We start from the raw sequence: 23,520 nt of genomic DNA, 5'->3' as shown, positions 1-23,520 counted from the left end.
GGGGCTATCTAAGTTTAGAATCCACTTGTTTTTAAAAGATTGGGATACCAACCTAGTTAGTATCAAAGGACTGGATAGTTGCATTCCTCCGTTGAGATGAAATCAACCTCTGGTCACATGGGAAGGTAAGTTCCCATGCATTTCCTTATGATGAAAGGAATGCTGGCCTGTGGGCTTCCATTATGAGCAGTCTAGAGGGAATGTTTCAGGAATCATTTCTGGATAATTTTGCCTCCTGTATTGTTAATCAAAATGTTTTAAGCTTTCTGTTTTTAGTGAAAAAATATGTATGTATGTATGCATGCATGTATGTATGCATGCATGTATATGTTTGTATATAAACCAGAAAATGTTTTCATAAACACTTTAAATTAGAATTGCTCATATTCCTTAAATCTCTTCCGTATCTTGTTTCCATGGTTGAAGTGGCTATTTTTCAGTAATTAGAAATGTTATGATCACTTAGATTTATATTTCGCCTGCTCACATTTGGTGATGTCTACTTCCCTAGTTTACATACTGCGTTGCTGCCTCAGTTCCTTGGAATATCAACATCAGGTTGGTATTTAGGGTCACAGCAGTATGACTCAGGGCTTAGCTAATGTAACAATTGGCTAACTTTGGGGACATTATTTAGCTTCAATTTTTATTTTACAGATTTCTTTCCTGTAATTGTCTAAGCACATATCTCCCAGCTGTATTTTATTCTACAATCTAAGCAGCCTGCATGTAGTGTAGACTATAACACGTCCATCATTAGTACTCCCAGTAACTGAAGCAGTTAGGCCACACATTTGGGGCTGGAAACCACAAAAGTTTATTCTCTTGTATTCAATGAAAATTTCAGAGAAACATGAGCTATTGTTACTTTTTGTTGTTGATTTGGACATAAGATAAATGTATTGCTTCCTGGTATAGAATGGTTGGTTTTTAAGGTAAAGAATTGGACATAGAGGAAAGTGCCCTTTGTGTAATTAAAAAAAAAAACTTCTAAAAAATTAAGGTATTCTTAACACTTATTGATTGACAGTACACATAGTAGCAGATGTGTGCGTGCTGTGGCGTGTGTGGAGGTCAGAGGACCACTTCCCCGGGCTCTCTCTCCCTGCGGTGTTCTTCCCAGGGTTGAGCTCAGGGCATCGTTTATGATAAGCATCCGTACCCCTGAGCCATCTTGCTGACCTTTTAAAGATTTTTTTTAAAAAGCTGGAATTATTTTATACTTGCAAAAAAATGATCTACACAGTATAAAAAATTCTTATATACCACATGTATATTTATTCCGACCTCCCTGAATTTAACATCTTCCATAAACATAGTATAATTATTAAAATTAGGACCTGGGGGGCTTAGCTTGTTCCTGAAATCCTGATTCTCTGGAGACCAAGTAGAATATCTGAGTTCTAGGACAAGAACTTGTCTATATAGCAGAAAATGTCTCAAAAAGTAAAAAGAAACTGCCACAAAATAAGGAAATGGATATAAATACACTACTTTGTGAAATCTGTATACCTTGTTTAAAATTTGCCAGTTGTATTTTTAATGTAGTTTCCCTCCAGGATGGACACAAGCTGTGCCTTTAGTCTTCATGCTTCCTTAGTCTCTCTACTCTAAAGGCTCCTGTCTGTGTCCTTCCCTTCTTGTTTTTCATACCTGTCCTTTGAAGAGTGCTGGCCAGTTAGTTTGTGGATGGCCACCCACACGGTCTGCTTGGTGTCATGTACTTCCTTCTTAGTGCTTCCTGTCAGGACAAAAGGGGTGCCAGTTTATTCCTTTTCATTAGGGCATTTATTCCAGCCACTTGGTTAAGATGGGCCTACCAGGTTTGTCCACCATAAATTCTGTTTTCCTTTGTGCTCATAAGTATCTTACAGAAATATTTAAGGTTATATAATTATATAAGCTTTTACTCTGTATGTATTTGTTCATTAGTTTTAGCATCCATTAACATTTTTTCCCTAAAACACTTACTTGTGATGTTTACCCAAGTAGTTTTTTTTTTACATCATGCTTTCTGTATTTTTTCCAGGTTGAATCCTATTGTTGGGAAAAGATTATAAATACTTGTTAGTCATTTTTCTGCTTTCTTTTTTAATCAAGAATCAGTTGTACTGTATTTAGTTACAAATGGAAGAGTATATTTCAAGGCAAAATATCATTTTAAAAATTAACTGTTTAGAAGCTTAAAAATAGTTTCACAATTTGTGTCAATATAAGTTTTGTTTTTGTGGTGCTGGGCAATACAAATTGTTAAAAAATGTTCTTATGAGTAGGTTTTATACTAAGTATTCAGAGACTTCATTTTTAAATTAATATTTGATTTATTACTTATAAATTGCAACTAGTTCTTCCTTAACTTCTGAAGTCAGAGTATAAACCATATGTAAATGCAAAGACTGTTAACATAATGCAAGTCCTGTAGCACAAGCAGCCATTGTTGTACACAGACAGCATCCCAGAAACTCGGGGCAGCACTTTGCACAGGCGGGTATTAATTAGCTCAGCTCCACTAACACAGTATCATGGAGAAAAAGGAGTGACAGGATCTTAAACTGAATTTATGTTTAATATATCTTACATTTAAACATTTAAATATTTAGACTTTCTCAGACTCTTTTTTTCTTAATTCAATTATTTTTTTTAAATTTATTTATTTATTATACAATATTCCGTCTGTGTGTATGCCTACAGGCCAGAAGAGGGCACCAGACCTCATTACAGATGGTTGTGAGCCACCATGTGGTTGCTGGGAATTGAACTCAGGACCTTTGGAAGAACAGGCAGTGCTCTTAACCTCTGAGCCATCTCTCCAGCCCTCTTAATTCAATTATAAAAGCTAATGTCTTAGTCAGGCTTTCCTTTTCATTGAGTTGTGTTAAGTGCACAGTCATCATCTCTGCTGTCCTCCATCGCTGAGGTAAGTGCTCTGTACACCTTAACCCATGAGAAGATTGTGAGCAGCATCTGCAGCAGTGGTGTGTGCTGGAGCGTGTGTAGATGATAGCTCTCCTTCATCTTACTCCGTCGTCCTTGGTTTTTTTAGACATTCAGTATTTAGTGATAATTATTGGCTTGGGCTAAACCTAAACCAAAATTTATTTTTTAAGGATATCTGAGCCAGGCAGTGTGGCCCAGGCCTTTAATCCCAGCATTTGGAAGGCAGAGACAGGTGGATCTCTGTGAGTTCAAGGCCAGCCTGGTCTACAGAGCAAGTTCCAAGACAGCCAGAACTACATGGAGTAAGCTTGTCTTGAAAAACCAAATCAAACCCAGAACAACAACAAAAATATGACTAAAGAATGTTTATATCGCTTGAAATAGTATCAGAATTCTTAGATTTTTATCTCCTGTTCTTCCACTGAGGATTCAAAGAGGAGCAGACAGACAGACAAAAAGAGACTGTTTGAGTTTGGGGCTTGAAACTCTCCACGTAGCCCAGGCCGGCCGTGGATTTATAGCCCTCCTCCCTCAGGCCTCAGTAGTGCTGTGGTTGTAGCTGTACGCCTGTAGGTCTGATAATTTGTTTTGTGCTGTTTTAGAGCAGGGTCTCACACAGTTACCAACTAGTCTGGAATTCACCATGTATTTCGTACTGGTCTTGAACTCCTGATAGTTCTCTTCCTCAGCCTCCTGAGTGCTATGGTTACAGGCATGTGCTAACACCTAGCCCTTTTCACCGTATACCATGTCAGTTTTACTTTTTACTTCATTATTTATAGATCTAAACTAATAGGATTCATTTCTCATGAATTTTAACAGAAGTTCCTAAATGCAGACAGAAAATCCTTCCTTAACCTAGAAACCCTAAGAGGTTTGCCACATAAGTGCTATTGCTTGGGTTTTTTTTTTTTTATGACATTTGTTTTTACAGCTCCTCAAGCACATTTTTATTTACCCATCTCTGTGTGTATTTTAGCAGTAGCCAAGGTGTGATGCTGTGCCTCCGCTTATGAGATACCGTTCTGAGCACTTTTATAGCTACTCATTTTATTATTAGGACAACCTTATAATATAAGAATCATTATTATACCTAGATGAAGAAACAGACTTGATGGTGGTAAGTAGCTGCTCCAAATTTCTGAGTTTTGAGTATAGATAGACAGATGCTTGTGTTCTTAAGTGCAGTTAGGAGCCACACAACATCATTCCAGCTGAATGCATGACGGTTGTCCTATAGTGGATTTTAAAAAATCACTATCATCTAGTGAAATCGTAACCTTTATCATGTTTGCAGTGATGCTGCTGTAATGGGCTGCCTGGGTTACCTGTGTGTAACACACAGGTATAAAGATACCTGATAGTGCTGGGCAGTGGTGTTGAACACCTTTGATTCTAATACTCAGGAAGCAGAGGCAGGCGGGTCTCTGAATTTGAGACTAACTGGTCTACAGTGTGAGTTCTAGGACTGCCAAGGCTACAGATTGAAAAACCTGAGAGAGAGAGAGAGAGAGAGAGAGAGAGAGAGAGAGAGAGAGAGAGAGGAATGAATGCCCAATAGTAAGTGTTGCAATTTTCTCTCTGTTGCTGAAGCACTCTGACCAAAACCTAAAACAACTAAGGGAGGTTAAGGTTTATATTAGCTTACAAGTTACAGTCCATCACAGAGGGAACTCGAGGAGAAACTTGAATCAGAAACCATGGCCACTACTGCTTGTTGTCTTCCCACATGTTTGTGCTTAGTTCCTTTTCCCACCTTCTCAGAGAATGGTCCTGCCTACAACAGACTGAGACTGGGCCTTTCTATATCACTTAACAATCAAAATTCCCCCACAGACATGCCCACAGGCCAGTCTGATCTAAGCAATTCCTAAATTGAGAGTCTCTTCTCAGATGACTCGACTGTCAAGTTCACAAAGCTAACTAGGACACTGACATCTGTATGATAGACTGAGCATATTACACCATACCTTTTTATTGTTTTACAGTCCACCCCTATATATTTCTTTTGTGAGTTTACCCTAAGACAGTGTACTGTGTCCTATCAGCACCAACCTTATATGCTTAGCACTTACTATGCCCTTTAATTGCATCATTTTCTTTTCTGCCTAACTTAATCTTAGGAGACTTTGTTCTACTGGATTTTCTGTTTTAACTGGGTCTCATGTATCCAGGCTATTTTGCATTCACTGTAAAGCCAAGGATGACCCTGGACTTTGATTTTCTGCTTCTGTCTCCCACACCCAGTGTATGCAGTGCTGTATGTAAGTCAAACCCAGGGTGTTGTGCATGCTAAGCAAGCCCTCTACTAACTGAGCTATGCTCTCAGCCCCTAATCTTAAATTGTTCATTCACCAGAGCTTTTCTTCTGCATTTATAGTACATGAGACCATGCCCAAAGTGGGCTGGTATCTTAAAGGCTGTTGGCTGAAGGAGTTCCCACAGCACAAGGGTTTTCTTGTAATGAGGGAAGTGGGACCTGTTTATATGTGGATGTGTCACCTTCCTTATTATGTCTATCATCATTAAACTGAATACTAATTTTCTGGGGTTTTTTTTGAAGTAAAAGAAGTTAAAATATTACACAGTAAAGTAAAAACAATTTATCTCCTACTAGCCTTTGAATTCCTTAATCAGAGGTTAAGTCTTTGATTTTATATTCTTGCCATGTAAGACACTGACTCTAAACTTTATATTGTTTTTTTTAAGTGAGACACAAGGGGGTGTTATTTATCATATCACTTCTAGGTCTTAACTTTTTAAAAATCATTCTCCTTGAGAAATTATAATAGGATGGCACTTTAATATTATTTGTGATCCAGAACCTCTAAGGTCCTTTAAATAAATAAAAAAAAATCTTTGTGTACTTTTTTGCAGATCGATTAACCCTAAGAATATAACGTGTGTCCTCTGGGTTTTCTAATAATATTAAATAATTTTTGCTGAATGGAAAGAGAATTGCTGAATTGTTTTTTGAAGACGGTCTGAATGTTTTCAGCCACACTTAATGTTTTGACTGGATTATATGTAAATCTTAAGAATTAGTTTTATAAACTAAGACTGTATAGTTATAGTCTTTGTTGTTTTTATCTTGTTGTTCATCTATTCCCTGAGATTTTCTGAGCCGATACTTTTTTTTTTTTTTTTGGTTTTTTGAGACAGGGTTTCTCTGTGGCTTTGGAGCCTGTCCTGGAACTAGCTCTTGTAGACCAGGCTGGTCTCAAACTCACAGAGATCTGCCTGCCTCTGCCTCCCAAGTGCTGGGATTAAAGGCGTGCGCCACCATCGCCCGGCTTGAGCCGATACTTTTATCAAACATTAGAGTCATAATCCAATCTATGCCCCAAATTAGGTCTGGACTGTTCTCAGAAAGCCAATTAAAGGTGGAAAGTAGAGAAGAATGTATTCAATGTGGTTACATTGGTCCAAATCAGAGTCCTGAAATAGACCAGGGTTTAAACAGAGGGCAAAGGATATGCTCATCTAAGCAGCGTTAGTTAAGGTGTGCTCGTGCCCATGTTAACCCATTCTTGTCTGAATTTCAGTCTCATCCTGGGAGGTGGTTTCATATACTGTTAGAACTGGGTTTGGGTCTAGATGAAAAATGAAAACAACAGATTTAGCAAGTAAAATTAATACATTTCATTTTGTACATACCACTCACAAACTGTAAAGATTGGGTTAAGAAAACAGGTTTAGCGATGTGAGAAGTGAGAACACCTTCAGGCACACACATCCCAGATAAATGGTATTATACATTTAATAACCTTGTTCATAGTCAATACAGTAAAAGTCACGCTTTTATTGGAAAGGAGGCAAAGATGATGCTATTTATTTTATAAACATATTTTAAAAGAATTAACATCTCAAAATTTAATTAAAAGCTTTCCTTAGAGATATCTTTAGTAAAAAAAAAATGTTATACTTACAAGTAAATGTCATGCCTCTATCAGCACTAAGCAAAAACTGGCCCTCAGTTTCACTTTCTTAGTATATTTGAAAAGACATGCAAAGAAGCTACGATTACGGGCCAGTCCTCAAGTCTGAGTTCTAATTTGTGGGTGTGCTTACCTTTCTAGTAGTCTGCAGCATTGCAGTGTCAGTGCGTGGAGAATGGTCCCAGTTGTGTCACAAGGAAAAGGAGAAACTGGACTTTGACCATGTGCACATTCTCCCACAGAAGACTTGAGGGAAATTAGTGAAACTTCCTTCACAGGCAGCGCTGGCTAGAAAGACTTACTGCTAATCTTTTGCAGTTCCCCGACTTTGATGTTCTGATTCGTTCTTCCTTTTCTTCAACATAGCAATTTTAGATGTTAAAAAGAGAATTATTCCTTTTAATTATTTTGAGGGTTAGAAAATACTAGCAATATTGTTGAAGAATGAACTTTTTTTGTTTGTTTGTTTGCTTGTATGTCAAGACAGGGTTTCTCTTTATAGCCCTGGCTGTCCTGAAACTCACTCCAGAGACCAGGCTGTACGCGATCTCAGAAATCTGCCTGATTCTGCCTCCTGGTTAAAGGTGTGACCACCACTGTGCAGCCAAGAATGAACTTTGTATTAATTAAAACAAGCAGATCTATTGGAGCTTTTACCTGAGTAATATATTCCTCACGTAAACAGTAGAGCTGTGAAATTAAAGGTCACTAGCTAATATCACTTGGAAGATGCACTTTTACAGAGTGGGGTGTAGATGTTATCCATAGAAACTTCCATAATGTATAGTGGAAGAATTATTAGAATGGATTGATAACTGGATATTTTAGTTAATGAGTATAAAATCTCATCTTGGCTGTTGTTAGTGTTAGTTCATCTTTTTAGAACTTTCCATCTACTTTTGTTTCTTGATAGTGACAATGATGAATATTAAAATCTCAGCATCCTGGTAATGAGAAATTTATACTAAGATAATGTTCTTCCTTTTGGAAGTGAGGTCAGAAGTTGTTTTGGTGGTGGTGGCAGTGTGTGTGCTCATTTATACATTTGCTATATGTACTTAGAGAATAAAACAGTGTATATATAACTCCCCCACCAGTCAGTATGCTGTTATTAGTTGGGTATTGACTTTTACTAGGGGTCAGTCACATAAGTGTATATAGTGCCTGTGTGACTGACTGGTTATGTAAGCTAAAGACCCCCCAGAAAGAAAAGTGTCGGCCATAAAGCATATTACATTGATATCTGCTTAGATTGATCAGGTGAGTAAAGTAAGGCCCAATTATCATTTGTGTTCAAAAACACTTATTATCACACAGAGTATTCTAGAAAGTCAGAGCTTAGTTCTTAGGAGCTGACCAAAGACAAGTCCTAAAAGAGGTCATTTGGGGTATATGTGTGCAGGTTTGAACCTATGACTACTGAGGTAACTCTTCAAAAAGTCATACAAGTTACTGAGTTCAATCTGATGATGAGATCTTGTTCTTTCACTAAATAATGTCTAGGGGTTAGTTAGAGTAATTTTGTAATTAAAAATGACTGGCCACATTAGGTATGAAAGAAACTTGGACTCTATCCATTAGAACTCTCTGATGAATTTTTACTCAAATACTTTCCTGAAGAAAACTTATTTGAATATTTAAATTTTTTAAAATTTTAAGTAATGGTGTTGATCCTATTTAATTTTAGTAATTTACAGAAGTTTGTTTTGAATACTAAAATTTAGTTTATCTGAAAGTGGCATTTGCTTTTTATTATGGTCTTGAATTTTCAAAAGAGGTTCTGATAATAGAAGTTTTTATATAGTAAGGATTGTCTGCCTCATATATAAGAAGTTTGAATGAATGTACATACTTTTCAAAATATCTTTTTTCTTTTCTTTTTCCTTAGGTATTTGTGGAAACATTAGATAAATGTTTTGAAAATGTCTGTGAACTGGATTTAATATTCCATGTAGACAAGGTACTGTTTACCATATTGTCAAATATTTTAAGCTTTTTATTTAGGAAAAGCCTTGATTTGTGCTTGTTAGAGTGAAATGCCATTTAATGAACAAAGCTAGAAGGATTCCTACCTAGGAGAGGAAATCACTTGAGCAGGGATTGGTGGACATGGTTGCCTCTGCCTGGGTCTGTGGTTGGAGGAACTTGCACTTAAACTGGATTATAAGAATGAATAAATGGAAAAGGATTCTAGAAAAGGAGAGAACCATACTGGCAAAAGTAAAATACAGGCTGTTCTGTAAAGAGGGATTGGTATTAATCAAGAGAACTGGTTTTGAAGAGCTTTTACTGCCTTGAATTTGGGATTTTATTCTGAAGCAGTTTAATTAAGTTTCTCTTGGCAGTGCTGTTGTTTTGTTTGTGTGTGTTTGGAGGACATTTTTTTCTCCCCTGAAGCATGGAAATTAGTTTTGTAATGCGTTGAGATTTAAAACAAGTGAGTTAAGAGCTTGTTGGAATAGGCAGAAGGAAATTTCCACCAAGGGAGACTAAGGGAAGATTGGGTCAGTGTCGATGGCTCCTAAAGCTGAAGGAGACTGGGTTTCTGGCCACAGTTGCTGCGTGTTTGGAGGTGATGGTCCTAAGAGGAAGAGCTCCCAAAGAATGCAGACTGGTTACTGTCCTAAGTAAGTAATCTGATGGCTTGGGGCTTTCTTTTGGTTTGTTTGTTTTGTGTTTTCTTGTTGTTAGCTTTTCAATTTTTCAGTTACTTGTTATTTTGCATATGTTTTGTCTGCATGTATGTTTGTGCACTACATGCATATGTGGTACCTGCAGGAGCCAGAAGAGGGTGTCTGATGGATCTCCCCGAGCTGGAGTTACTGACAGGTGTGAGCTGAGATGTGGGAGCTGGGGGTTGAATCTGGATTAAGAGCAGCCAGGGCTCTTAATCAGAGCCATGTCTCTAGCCCCTGTTGCTATTTTTGAGGAAAGGGGGTTGTAAGTTGTAAATGTCTCAACTCTGAGGGGAAAGGTTTCCCCAGTGTTGCAGCTCTGAAGGGAAAATCCTGGCGTTTGTGAACCACGGGATACCACAAAGTCACACAGCACAACGAACCTTTACACAAGAGATTTATTGGGAAAGACACTAGGAGGTGGCCGCCTCTGCTCTGGTGAGAAACAGAAATAACTGAGCAGGAAACAGACTTCATATAGATTTCTTGGGCAGGAAGAGCTTTCCAGGGTGCCCTGATCTTGGGCCTTTTTTTTTTTTTTTTTTTTTTCCCTGTTGAGCAGGGCCTGGCCATTTTCCTGCCCTGAGGGGCTGGGTTAGTTGTTTCCTGTAGAGAAGTCTGGAAGGAAGACCTTACAACAATTCACAACATTCTGGTTAGAAAGGAGTAAAACATACATTTAAAGCTTATGAACTATGTATTTCTGTGAGTTTTCCACCTTATATTTTTGGATCAAAATTGAATGCAGTTAAATGAAACTTTCAAAAAATTAAAAATGCAGATGAGAGGGAATTCTGTAATTAATATTTATCACTTATTTAGTTTGATTACTTTTATAGATTGTCTAATTCAATCCTTTCAGTAATCTTGTGGAGAACTAATGCTATCTGTTTTCAACTCATTAAACTTAATGCCTACATAAACTGTATGAAACCCGAAGTTTCATAGTACTAGTGAAAGTGGAATCTGATTACAGTTTATTACAGCAGATTTTATAAATATTTATTTATTTATTATGTATACAATATTCTGTCTGTGTGTATGCCAGAAGGCCAGAAGAGGGCACCAGACCCCATTACAGATGGTTGTGAGCCACTATGTGGTTGCTGGGAATTGAACTCAGGACCTTTGGAAGAGCAGGCAATGCTCTTAACCTCTGAGCCATCTCTCCAGCCCTTACAGCAAATTTTAAAACAAAAATGACAAAATAGTTAAACTCTTTGTAGTGAATTTCTGTGTTTACACTATTTTTTCCTTTTAGGTTCACAATATTCTTGCAGAAATGGTGATGGGGGGAATGGTATTGGAGACCAACATGAATGAGATTGTCACACAAATTGATGCACAAAATAAACTGGAGAAATCTGAGGTAAGGCTGGAAAATGCTTTAGTTAGTGAAGGTTCTGAGCATGCCCGAGAGCTCATGCATGACTCTGCAGCCTTCACTGTGTGTCCTTCAGCAGAACGTTTAGGTACACCTGGAGTACCCTTCAGTTTCAGAGTGAGCACATTTTATGTCAGAATGTCCCAAGACTGCCAACCTCCAAAAAGCTTATGTATTCTTTTAACCACAGTGGGAGTGTGCCTTCAAATACTATTTTAAACTATTTCTGGAGGGAGGAAGAGGAGAGGAAGTAGAATTCTTGAGGAAGTCATGTTTTGTAATAGGTGTTTAGTCAGTCTGCACATTGAGAAAAATAGATTCAGTACTTTATTCTTTTTTAGGTCCTTCCCAAAGCTAAATAACAAGTTAGTTGTATATTTTATTCATTAATACATACATTGTACTGTATTCTATGATGGAAACCTGTTACTTGTGGCTAACTGAACAGGTTGAGTAAGAACATTTACACTTCCGTGCTGTGTGACCCTCCTTTAGAGTTTTAGTCACTCTTCTCAAGAACTGGGCTGCAGGTGAGCGGCAGGTGCTGTGCCTGACCCACTCAAGTTCACATTATCTTGGGATGTTGCTTCTGACACAAGTGAGAAAGATGAGCAGTCTTGATAACGTACAGCATTTCCCTTATTTAAAGACTCTCTTTTGTTTATTTTTTTGAGACAGAGTCTCACTGCGTTTCCCTGGCTGGCCTGGCGCTCACAGAGATTCACCTGTGTCTTTCTCGTGGGCACTGGGATCTCAAGGCATGTTTACCATGCCCAGCCTTTAAGGATTATTCTTGCATTTTATAACTCAGATTGAAAAACAAAACAAAACAAAAAGAATTATTAGTGGAAGTTCAAACGCATATTGCTGTAAAAAGAGTGGGATTACTGTTACTAAATAAATTTATAACAGGTGAGTTCCAAAAATATGATATTTGGTTGGTGATATTTGAAGTTCAGTTTGATACAGTTTTATGCTCATTTTAATTGAAGGATACACAGGGTTTGAATGAGAAACAGATGAAGCTCCTTATAAAACCACTTTCCTGTATTTTAAAGTAAAGGTAGTCTTCCAGGTCTCTTTCTCTCAATCTGCCATGCCTGTTGGCTTTCCAAAGGGGAGACTTTAGTGGTGATGCAGAGTGTGAAGTCAGGACTCGGAACTGTATCTGTATGTTCTGCCACCTCTTTGTGCATTACTGAGTTTTGAAAGCAGAAAATATGCAACAGACAGTTTTGTTTTAGGTCAAGGAAAAGAACAGTTTTATTTAGTATATTTATTTGTAATATTATTTAGTACAGTAAAAAAAACTATTAAAATATTGGCTTGAAATGTATGCAAATTGTTCAGCATTGCTTCAAAAAACCGCGAAAGTAGTTTTAAAGTAGGGTTTAAATGCAAGGACACGGTAACAATGCCTCACTGATTGCTCTAAAGTGAAAGGTTAATTTGTAAACTCTGTAATAATCTCTAGTCATACACTGGTCATGTGACTGGTTTGTTTCATATTGAGGGACTCATCTCCTGTTAGTGGCAATCCCTCCTTCTCCTCTTTTTTCTTTCTTTTTGTTTCCTGTTTACTTTTGTTCTATATAGTGTTTTATATATAGTCACGAATAAGAAGTACATTTTGCATATTTGGTTTTTCAGTAGACCATATTAATAAGACAGTTTTTTTTTAAGCTTTGGAGAGTGGCAAGATACAGAATTCACATTTTTGATGGGAATGCTGTGGTTTTATAAAATTGCTATGCAGAGATTTTTTTTTACGGCATAATCTTATTTAAAAAGTTTAGAATATTGGTGCTTGTTTATAATGGTTATCCACTGGCTGTGTTCTAATAAGTATACTCAGCTGTTATCTGCTGCCAAATTATTTTTTTTCTGCGTGTGTACTTTGCAAGAATGTATATTTTAATCAGATAAGGAATAAGCCACCAAATTATGTTATCATGTGTTTCTTTACATTTGACATTTTATTTATTGAAATTATATTAAAATTATATTGACTTCATGCAAGTTGTCATTAACTATATTTTTCAATGTTTGGAAGACCACACACTAAAATTCAAGTTTTCATATGCTTTAATTTTTTAAGTTAACTTCATGTATTTAGACCTAACCAGCCAGGTGGCTCTACTGATGAATTTAAAATTATTTAGAGAGTAAAGTATTAATTTTTAGTAAATTTCAATTATAACACAAAAATAACAAGGAAGACTTAAATAAAATTCAGATTCGTAAAAAGAACTGATCATATTTTAAAAATATGAACTATTTTAGGATTATCTTCTAGCTTTTGAAAATCATCCTGAATATAATTAAGATATGGCTTTTAAAATATTAATTTATTAATTTATTTAGGTTATCTGTCAGAAATCAAATATAGGGACTTGAAGATAGTCCATTTCCAGTTTAATTCCCAGCCTCCAGACAAGTAGGACAGGTCTGTCTGGTCCCAAGGAGAAAGGCAAAGGCACGACGATGTGTTTCACCTGTGTGGTGTGAGAGAAAAGATGGTTTATTTTCTTTTGGGGATTTTGGGAGAGACGGGTTTAAGATGGGATATTGGTGGGGACTGGGGAAATTTGAGAGGCACTGAGCAATCTGCCAGGGAATAAAAGGAATTCTGGGGGTGGTAGAGGGTTGGGGTGGGAGACTTGTTGGAATTATGTATTCTGGTTATTCTTAAGGTGGATAAATGGGTCTGGATTTAGTTACTACTTTTTAAGTCAGTCCTCCTTTTTTCCTGAACATCCTGATCTTTCTAGCTCTTTCCATTCTTCTCTCTTACAGACCTTTATCTTTCAGTCTCCCAGACAGGACAGGTAGACAAGGTATTGCTGACTTTGAGAAAACGTACTTAACAAAGGGAAAGCAAAATGATGTCGAAGGCAATTATTTTTTAGGCCAGACTCAAAAATTCTTTGTGTTGATGAACCCATATAGTCCCTGTAGCCTATTTTCCATTCTAGTTTATCCTTGTAGTTTCTTCATCTTTTATTGGATGTAGTGTATTTTACTAGTATATCATTGGCGTCATGTTTGTTCTGTTTTGTCTGCCTGCATTGTAAAAGGAAATTTTAAATTCTTTGTTTGTTTGCTTCTTTTGTAAAAACATGGTCATTTAATTGAAAACTTCCATTTGTAGAAATAACAATTTACTTTATATGTAAAGTTAATTTTTAGCATCCCCTAGAACCAATCTCAGTTAATTCTGGCAGTATATATAGATATGCCTGTATTTTTTTTAAATTCTACATTAATTTCCTAATATAAAATTACCTGCTGGGTTTTGGAAGCTATGAATTTGAAAATCAAAAGCCAAACCTTGTGTTTTCTGTATGAAGTGGGAAGCAGTGAATGTGTAGAGTTATGACTGCTAAATAGAGTCCTTTCCTCCAAAAATGGTTTTCAGTTCCAAAGTCTTAACAGAACAGTGGCCAACAAAAAGACCAAATTTTAAAAAGATGAACGAAGTGCTCGAAAAATAAATATATACCAAAATCCAGACATTGAAATGCATTATTATGTCTTATAAAACTAATTTTTCTTGTTTATGCTATACATGTAAAAACCTCCACACTCTCCCCACACTCTAAAACACACACATATACACACCTTTGATTGTTCTTGTTTCACACCATAAATTAACAGTGAATTACTGTTTAAAAAGTTTTATAATGCTGATGATAAGCAATCTTTTTTGAACAAAACCATGTTAGGAAAAAACTAAGATGGTTATAAATTTCCAATTGAAAATTTCTGAATCAAAATAATTTCCTGAGCCCTACGGTAGATAAGATGCTCTCCAAGCTGACAGCCATTGCCTGCCCTGAAGAACTCGAACGCCTTCCTGAGAGCCCAGCAATCACAGTGTTTTAATCTGCAGGGTCTGAGAAGTCGTGATGCACAGTAATAGAGTTATAATACTTATAATTTATGTCTTATTCTGAAACTAGGGGCTATTTTCATGAAGCTCAGATACAACTTTCAGTCCCTGTATCTAAGTATTATTTTCTGGTATGGAAAATATATGACCTCATTCACTTTATTGATTGATATCACCAGCAATTTCTATATTCTAATAATTACTTGTATTAAACTATTTTCTAACAAAAGAGGCAATAACCACTTAGATCTTTTAACTTCTATCCCTACAACTGTAATTGAGTTTAAAGAAAATTAGATATCTGGCTGGGTGGTGATGGCACATGCCTTTAATCCCAGCACTCGGGAGGCAGAGGCAGGCCGATCTCTGTGAGTTTGAGGCCAACCTGATCTACAAGAGCTAGTACCAGGACAGACTCCAAAGCTACAGAGAAACCCTGTCTCAAAAAACCAAAAAAAGGAAAAGAAAATTAGGTATCTGTTTCAAAAGAGTAGAGAATAGGAAAAGTGGCCCTAAGATACAGATGTGGGAAGGCCAACACATGAGTCAATACCTTCTCCTTAACTTGATAGGGACATTTGTATTTTTACAGAATTACCATGCGGACCTTTGAGGTCACGTGTTATTGTCAAAACTACCTATAATCAACCCCTAAAGGTTATTAGTCTGCTGTATTTATTTCACCCAGGCAAATCCTGTGTCAGATATTAAAACTGTGGGGCCGGAAGTGTAGCACACACCTTAGTCCCAGCACTTGGGAGGCAGAAGCAGGTGGAGTTAAGGACAAGCCTGCTCTAAATAGAGAATCCCTGGCCAGCCAGGGCTACTTAGTGAGATCCTGTCTCACCAAGAGAGTAACAACAGAGAGAAGTTAAAACTGAAACTAAAGATGATATATAAGTTAATTTTCTTTTAGGGTTGAAAAGTTTTGAACATTGGGAATTTGCTAAAATTGTTTATAAAATACTATAGGTCTGACTCAGTAGTTGTCATCAGTTGCTAATGTGCTTGTAGTTGTGATGTTAAGCACTGCCTCCCAAACAAGAAACAAGCCTGTTTTGTCTGGCTTGTTTGTTTAGGGTTTTTTTTTTTTTTTTTTTTTTTTGAGACACAGTCTGGCTGCATGGCTCAGGCTGGCTTTTAACTCAGTTCTGGAACTACAGGTGTGTGCCATTGTGCCCTGCAAGGACAAGGCTATACAAATTCCCAAATTAAAAATTAAACTGCCTCCATTAAGAAATTAAAAGATTTGGGATTTTCTGTTTTACTGAAAAACATTAACTTAAAACATGTCATTATTTTGTTAATGATTTTGAGTCTGAAACCATTTAGTACCATGTTTGTTAATGTTGGTCTTATTTGATTTGGCTCTTAGATCAAAGTTATGAATGTTCACATAGCAGTTTCCAGAAGGAAGGGTGAAGAAAGACTTTAGTTTGTATAGATTATTCCAACTACCATCTTATAATGCTATATTTCAAGCTTAAAGAAAATATTTTAAGATGGTAGTATGGTATTTTATACATCGTGAAATAATAAGTACATAATTTTCCCAAGAAAATTGATAACTGCATGAAGGAAAGGAAATTTTCAGGCTCTTTCAAATATATTTTAGCAATGCTGCTTTTTTCAGTTTTGCTTGCACATATTTTGTTTATTTTTGGGTCTGGCAATTTAAAAACAAAACCAAAAACGAATCATATCCATCCATTACTATCTTTGTGATTCAGGTGCTTGAAATTTCCAAGAGTATGTCTGTACAAGTCTCTATCTGTTTGGCCTCATTTTGGTATACCTGCAGACTTCATTTTGTTTTCTTTCTCTTAATTCTGTTAATTTATTTAATCTCATGGGAGAGAAAACATGACCATCCTTTTCTCTATGGTACTTCATTCTGTCATCCAGTTCATACTCTTAGCTGCTTTGGATCCATATATTTGTTTTTGTTAGTGGAGTGGCCGCTGCTTAGCCGCCATGGTAGTGTGCTAGTGTAACAGATGGAAACAAGTTATTTCTCTAGTACAACTTCAGTCTTCTTAGTTTTGCTTTGTGTCCACTATGCAATCTTAAACCTTTACGAGCTATACTGTACTGCCAAAAATAGCTTATTTTTCCATTTTAAAATTTTGTATATATGTTACTAAAAACTGAGGTAAAATTTACTTCTGTAGATGTTGCTGTTGGAAAAAGTTGTTAGTAAAAGTTATCCATATACTTTGGGTACATCTTTCCAAAAGAAAAGAAAAATTCTTCACTAAGATGAAAATTACTTTCACCTGTGTCAGAAAACTGATTTCCTAATGGGAAATTGCCTTTTCCATATTTTACTTTTTAGCAAAAAAAGTTTCAGACTTGACAGTCATGGACGTCTGAAAATGAAATTTATTTTCTGTTTTGATGTTATATGAGTAACAGTCCTTCTGTTTAAATCATAGTTTATATTCAAACATCTATAGCTCATGCCAGCTTTGTGTACTGACCAGTAGTCCCGTTTTTCTTCATACATTCTGCAGAATCCGTGCTCCTTAAATATTGGCTTAATTAAAATTAAAACATGCATTTCATTGTTTACCACCACTTACTTTCCTGATATACATACTACACAAAAGCATTGAACATGCTTGAGAAATAATTTGATTCTCTAATTCATCTGCGTGTTCTAAATAACCCCCATCCTCTGCATGTACAGCTTGCTGCATATGTTTAGAAAAGATGTAGATGGTTGTACTTAGCAACTTCTGGTTTTGCACAGTAAGAATATGGCACGTAAATGCCATTGCAATCATTTTCTGTTGTGCCTTTATATATTTTCATGAGCAGCTAAGAGTTGACAACATCTTTGCTCACAGAAATGGTTTAGTGAATGACAGGATGGTTTTCTTTTCCTTTGCCTGAGCTTAGTTAGCTGTACACCTGGTATTACAGAAAACAAGGCTTCATGGTAGATAATACTGAAAAAATAGATTTCCTGTTTATAAAGGTAAAATATAAAACCAATAAAATAAGACATGTATTTTTTACAATAATAAAATCTTTTAATAATTTATATCCTTAAAAATATTTGCATTAAAATGCTTTCCTGTCAACTTTTCATTTGTAATCCTTAATGTAAATTCCATGGCTAAAATAGTAATGAATTGACCCTGGAATTTGAAATTTTACCAAGTCCTCCTTTGCCTGGAAAAGTTATGATAGTTCCAGATCTCTACAACTTTAAAATAATTTCTGTTCCCTTGCATCCAACATACTTCTGGGAAAAGAAAATTTACAGGGTAGTAAATTCCTTTGAACTGGAATCTTCATTGCTCCTGAGTCATTCCAAATTTTGATAGCTAGGACTTTTACTTGAAACTATCAAATGAAAGATCCTTTTGAATATGATATATTTTCAGCTCTATTATTCTGACGTTATGACACTCAGTTTTATCTTTAACACCTTTGGTGGGTGGGAAAGAAGTAGGGTACACCATAAACTTCCTTGTTTCAGGTAGGTACAAATGAAGAAGTCAGTCAAACTTCTAATTTTATATCAAAAACAGCCTCCATTAAATTATGGAAATTGAATTCTCCCACTCTGTCTGGACTTGGACATAGAGCTTTCATCCATTATCACCATATCATTGCCTGTGTAGACCATCTCTAGTAGTCATACAGTTTAACGAATTTCTCTATTTCCAACCCTAAATTGATAATCCGTGGCTTTTATTTTATTGCTTAACAATGTTTGTATCCTTTATTCAGCACATAGTTTACACTGGCCTATTTTGTATCAGTCAAGATTTATCTCAGGTAACAACAGCTTTATTATTACTATTATTTTAATTAAAAGAGGTAGGATTACAGAAGAAAAATGTAAATTATGAAAAGGGACTTTAAAACTATTGCTTCTAATTTCATGGATATTGTCTTTTCATATATGTAATTGAGCAAAGGGGAAGTGTTTGTTTTGTGTAAAACAGTGCCACTCAACTCAGATGGATTTGTTGGCTTTGCTTTTTATATAGTCTGAATTTTTAAAGACAGTGAAATCTTATTGGTGTATTTTAAATCTTGACAGTGAAGCCTATTAATTTAACTCAAAAATTATATATATGTAGTTTTCTCTCATTTTAAATCATAGTTTCTAACAAATTATCTGACAAATTATACAGGTTCCTTCTAGAGGAATCCAAGTATATGCACTAGTGATAAGTGAAATTTAAACTTCATTTCTTTATATAGACTATTCTTTCTCTAAGTTTGTGTGGTTGAAACTCAGCATACGTTGTTGAGTCTAATCAGAGGACAAAGCATGCTTACTCATTTGATTCCCACTAATGGCTTGCTCCATGCAGTTTCAGTCTTAGGAAGAATTATTCTTTTTGGATTAAGGCTTCCCTAAAGATGTAATATTTTTTTAATGTTTTAGACCTTTCTTAGAAACTTTGGAAGAGCCCCAACAGTAATAAGACCAATTTCATTGTTTTAAAATGTAAGGATTTAGCCCTGAATGAAGAAGCTAAATAATTGCTATTACTTTTGTTTTATAAACATATATTATTTCCATTTTAAAATAAAAACAAACCTATCATGTTTGTTTCAAAAGATGTTTAATAAGGAAATTAATCTAAATCATTCCTCAAAACTGATGTCTGTTAAATTGTAGCTAAAATTTAGCTTTTATTTGAACATTGTGTGGTATCTGGGTAGCACACATAACTTGTACTTAAATCTTTCTTTACATTGTTATTGCATGTATTCATTGTATTTTCTAATGTGTCAGCTGTTTTCTCTTTATAGATTAGTATTTCAAAGTAACCATCTCATACTGATTCAAACTGCCATCTGGTCTCTAAGCTTGTTATGTGAAAACCTTTTACCATTGTCCTCCATTGCTGAGTTTGTTTGTAAAGAGCTACACCTGAGTTGTACATTTTCTTTTTCTTTTATTTGCTTCTGTATACAGGCTGGCTTAGCAGGAGCTCCAGCCCGTGCTGTATCAGCTGTAAAGAATATGAATCTTCCTGAGATCCCAAGAAATATTAACATTGGTGACATCAGTATAAAAGTGCCAAACCTGCCCTCTTTTAAATAAAATATTAAAAAGGCCACTCCCAGGTAAATCCAGAGGGAAAGTCATCTAAGTTTACCATGCAGTTGTTTACCAAAAATAGAGGAGGAGAGTCTTAACTTTGCTCTTGGATTTAAGTCAAGGTACTGTATAGAAGCTGCATAAAATCAGTATGGAAGTTCAATGTTGCTTTTCTTGCTCAGTGATTTTAAAGAAATTGAGTGGTTCCAGTGTGATTATTTTTTCTTTTCTAAATTGCATTCCTATGCCCACATAAAGGCATGCCTCTATATATTGGCTATTACAGTATTTCGAAAAGTGAGATGTTTCTTTAATTATGTACAACCCAAAATGTTGATGTTTTGTATGGATCACAAGTGCAGCGTTCTCTAATTCTTTCTGCTGTTTGTCACAATTGTTATTTAAAGAACCAAGTATGTATTGCATGAAAACATGACCTTTTCCTTAGTTTAAATAAACTCCAAGGTAGCTGGACTTCTAAAGTACCTTTCTGTTTTGCTTGGTATCTACTTTAGCAATAATTTTTTTTACAACCTCTGACTCAACAAAGTAAATAAAAGTATATTTTACCACTGTTAAACGCCTGTCAGTGTTGACTTTTTCAGTTCACACTTATGTTTTTATTCCTCAGAAGCTCACTGAGTCGTTGGGAAGCTGCCGTGGCACAGACTGAGGACTGTATCTCAGCGTGTTTGTTCTGTGCGATGAGGCTTGCAGTGCGAGAGGACATTATCTTTTTCAAAAATGTTAAAGAACTGTTTTGTTTTCCTATAACTAGCTTTGCCTTAAGCTCTTTGCCTCCCATTCTTGCCCAGATGATGCCCAATGATGTCAGCTGGCACCTGTTGGTGAGGATTCCAGTTCCTGCTGTAAAATTACAGCCGAAGGAACTGCTGGGTCCTGATTGGTTGGTTTTGCCTTTTAACTTCTGGCATGTGTTCTGATGTTTGGCCCATTGGCCCGTATCGTCTCCTGTGGTCTTACCTTGAGAACGGAGGGTTTCTTTTCAAGTTAGACCATGGTTTTCTATACAGTTGTTTTTCCCAGACATGTTTTTTTTTTTGAAGCACTTCTACAGATTTGTTTTACATATGAATTTTACTCTAAGAACGCCGTAAGAAAAAAATGACTTTAATTTCTTTCAAGCTTTGTCTGCTTTATTTCTCCACTTTAAGCAATGAGACAAAACCATAGCCTGTTGTTCTTAGGGGTGTTTTTTTCTTATACTGAAGCATATTTCTCTCTCTGTGGATTCCTAGTATGGAATCATACTGAGAAAAAGAAAATTGAACCTTCAGTTTTTAAAATTACCGCCAGCTTTGGGATAGTAAAAAAAAAAAAAAAAAAGACTTAGGTGAAAGTCCTACAAGCGGAAATTTGTGGGATAAGCATGGTCAGGAAGAAAAATTGCAGAACCCACATCCAGGAATGTGCTTCAGATATTGAGAAACTGCAGGAGACGGCAGTGGAGCAAGTTACTTAATGCTCCTGCTGTTGGTCTTGTAGATGTTTCTCCGTGGCTGGCTTACTGTGAGGCATAGTCAGTCAAGTGAAACGTTTAGATGTTTCAGAGTAAAACAAGGAAGAAATGTTCTTTTGAACATAGATTATTCATGTTTGTACTCCTAAACCACATCAAAATGACAGAAGTTTTAAAATTACTCGGATGCAAAGTGTCACAAAGAATTGCAGGTGGTAATGACTTTTTGGGAGGGAGGCGCTTGTAAGTGAGCAGGATGCACATAAAGCCGTCCTGCAAAGGTGAATGTTAGTCAGGCGGCAGGAAGTCTTGAAGTATGCGGGCTCACACAAACGAGCCCCCCAGTTTTAGGAGCTGGAAGTCCTAGAGCACTTAGAATAAAATTACTTCTAAAGGTCTAGAAAAATAAATTCACTTCGATATTCCCCCTGTTGCCTGTCCTCTCTGCAAGAGATGGGAGGGACAGGCATGACTTAAGACTGAGCACTGATGTATGGCAGAGGACCCTAAAAATCAGCCAAATGGTGATTTAAGTCAGGTCAGCCAGACTTAAATATCCCTCAACTCTGCCTTTGGAAAGGAGAAGACACTATTCTTCCAAGAGAAAAGACGTGTGTGTGTGTGTTGTTATTGTTGTTTTGAGACAGGTCTCACTCTGTAGCCCTAACTGATCTGGAACTCTCTGGGTAGACCAGGCTGGCTTGGAATTCACAGAGATTCTCCTGCCTGTCTCTCTCTCCTGCATGCTAGAATTCCAAGCATGCGCCCAGCATAAAACCTACAGTTATTAACTAAGAGCTTCTCACTGATGTCAGCCAGCCATGTCGTACTCCAGTAAACCTGTGCAGTTGAAAATTCTCTTCCCATGCTTCCTGTCAGGTCGTTAGGCCCGTGCTCTCAAGCAGATAACCCCACATCACCTCTATTGATGACTGGGAACATTGAAAGCTAGAAGCCAGTGCAGACAACACAGCCAAACTTAAAGGTTAAACACTTAAGAAATGAAGAGTTCTCACTCTATCCAACTTAATACCACTGTGTTTCACTGCAAAAGTACTCTCAGCTGCATACTCTAGCTGCTGCCCTAGGAACCAGTTCTTCATTGTCTTGGCCCTCTGCCCTGCAGCTGGGTGTTACCCTCTGTATCACTGCCTGCCTTCCCTGGGACTTCGCTGTCCACACCAGATGGAATAGTGGAGGAACCCTCTTAGCACTCTGTGTGTGCAGTTCTGAGGTGAAGGCAAGCAACACCGCCTGATATGTGAGAATGGAATAAACATTTCTCCTTTTCCACACTTTTAGGGAGACAGTTCTGAAGATACTATGAAAGCATTTCTCAATAATTTTCATGTATTAAGAGTCGTTTGTAGCAACAAGCAACCCTAATACTCTTTGTTTTAAAACATTCTGTTTGTTTAAAACAGTTTGGGAAGTAAATGAAATTATTGGATGAATATAAATTGTGTGTCTGGTCTCAAAGTTCCTGAAGAAGACTTTGAACTCTTGATCCTCCTGCCTCTACCTCTCTGGTTCTGAGATTGCTGGCATATGCCACCATGCCAAGCACAGTTACTGGATATATTTTATATATTATAGAATTGAATATTTAATAGAAGGATTAGGAGGTAAAGTTCACACAGTTTCTAGAAAAGTAAATTAAAAGACACTTGGGAAATAAAAGGTAAAATCAGAGAATCATTCCATGAAATTCTGTAGGTTGAGGAATCAAAAAAGATGGGGAATAATTGAGCATTTGTTTCCCCGGCATCCATTTCTCTTGCTGTTTACTTGAACTGTAAAAGTTTAGGGGTCAAGAGGCCCACAGAGTACAAGTGAAAAAGACTAATATAGTGCCCTAGATGGCCTGGTACTATGTAATAAAATAACGTACATTGGTACATTGGGTAGATTATAAATGGCAGACACTCATTTCTCAGTGTTCTAGACTAAGAAATTTCAGATGAAGAAATCAGATTTTTGTATGGCAAGTGCCTGGTTTTCTGGTCCAGACAGACACCTCCTAGTTGTGTCCTCAGAAGATGGCATGGTCTAGCCAGCTCCCTGGGACCTCTTAAGGGCATCAATCCCATTCATAAGGGCCCTATTACATGGTGCGATCATCTTCAAGTAGTTAAATTCCTTC

The 23,520-nt window shown here is 36.6% G+C and overlaps 1 protein-coding gene across 4 annotated transcripts in view; it reads left to right on the top strand.

Moving 5' to 3' along the window:
• The window catches only part of Ap3s1 (adaptor related protein complex 3 subunit sigma 1), a 46,452-nt gene extending 26,078 nt beyond the window's left edge, over positions 1–20,374 (top strand). The window contains exons 4-8 of one of the 4 annotated variants that reach the window (XR_005974985.1): positions 8,764–8,835; positions 10,812–10,919; positions 13,731–13,771; positions 18,568–18,615; positions 19,772–19,843. Coding sequence is in view for 3 of the 4 variants with exons in the window: in XM_041659854.1 (XP_041515788.1) it covers positions 8,764–8,835; positions 10,812–10,919; positions 18,568–18,615; positions 19,772–19,900 (357 nt within the window). In the remaining variant the exon portion in view is untranslated. Of the gene's footprint in view, positions 1–8,763; positions 8,836–10,811; positions 10,920–13,730; positions 13,772–18,567; positions 18,616–19,771 lie in introns of all 4 variants that reach the window. The other 3 variants (XM_041659854.1, XM_041659853.1, XM_041659852.1) reach the window with 3 other exon arrangements.
• Positions 20,375–23,520: the final 3,146 nt, after the last annotated feature.

Source organism: Microtus oregoni, unplaced genomic scaffold (genome assembly GCF_018167655.1).
Source record: "Microtus oregoni isolate MIOR12 unplaced genomic scaffold, Mior012 000011F_ref0000422, whole genome shotgun sequence".
Lineage (NCBI taxonomy): Eukaryota > Metazoa > Chordata > Mammalia > Rodentia > Cricetidae > Microtus > Microtus oregoni.
The sequence above is the reverse complement of the archived record's forward strand: the minus strand, read 5'-3'. Positions and strand labels throughout refer to the sequence as shown.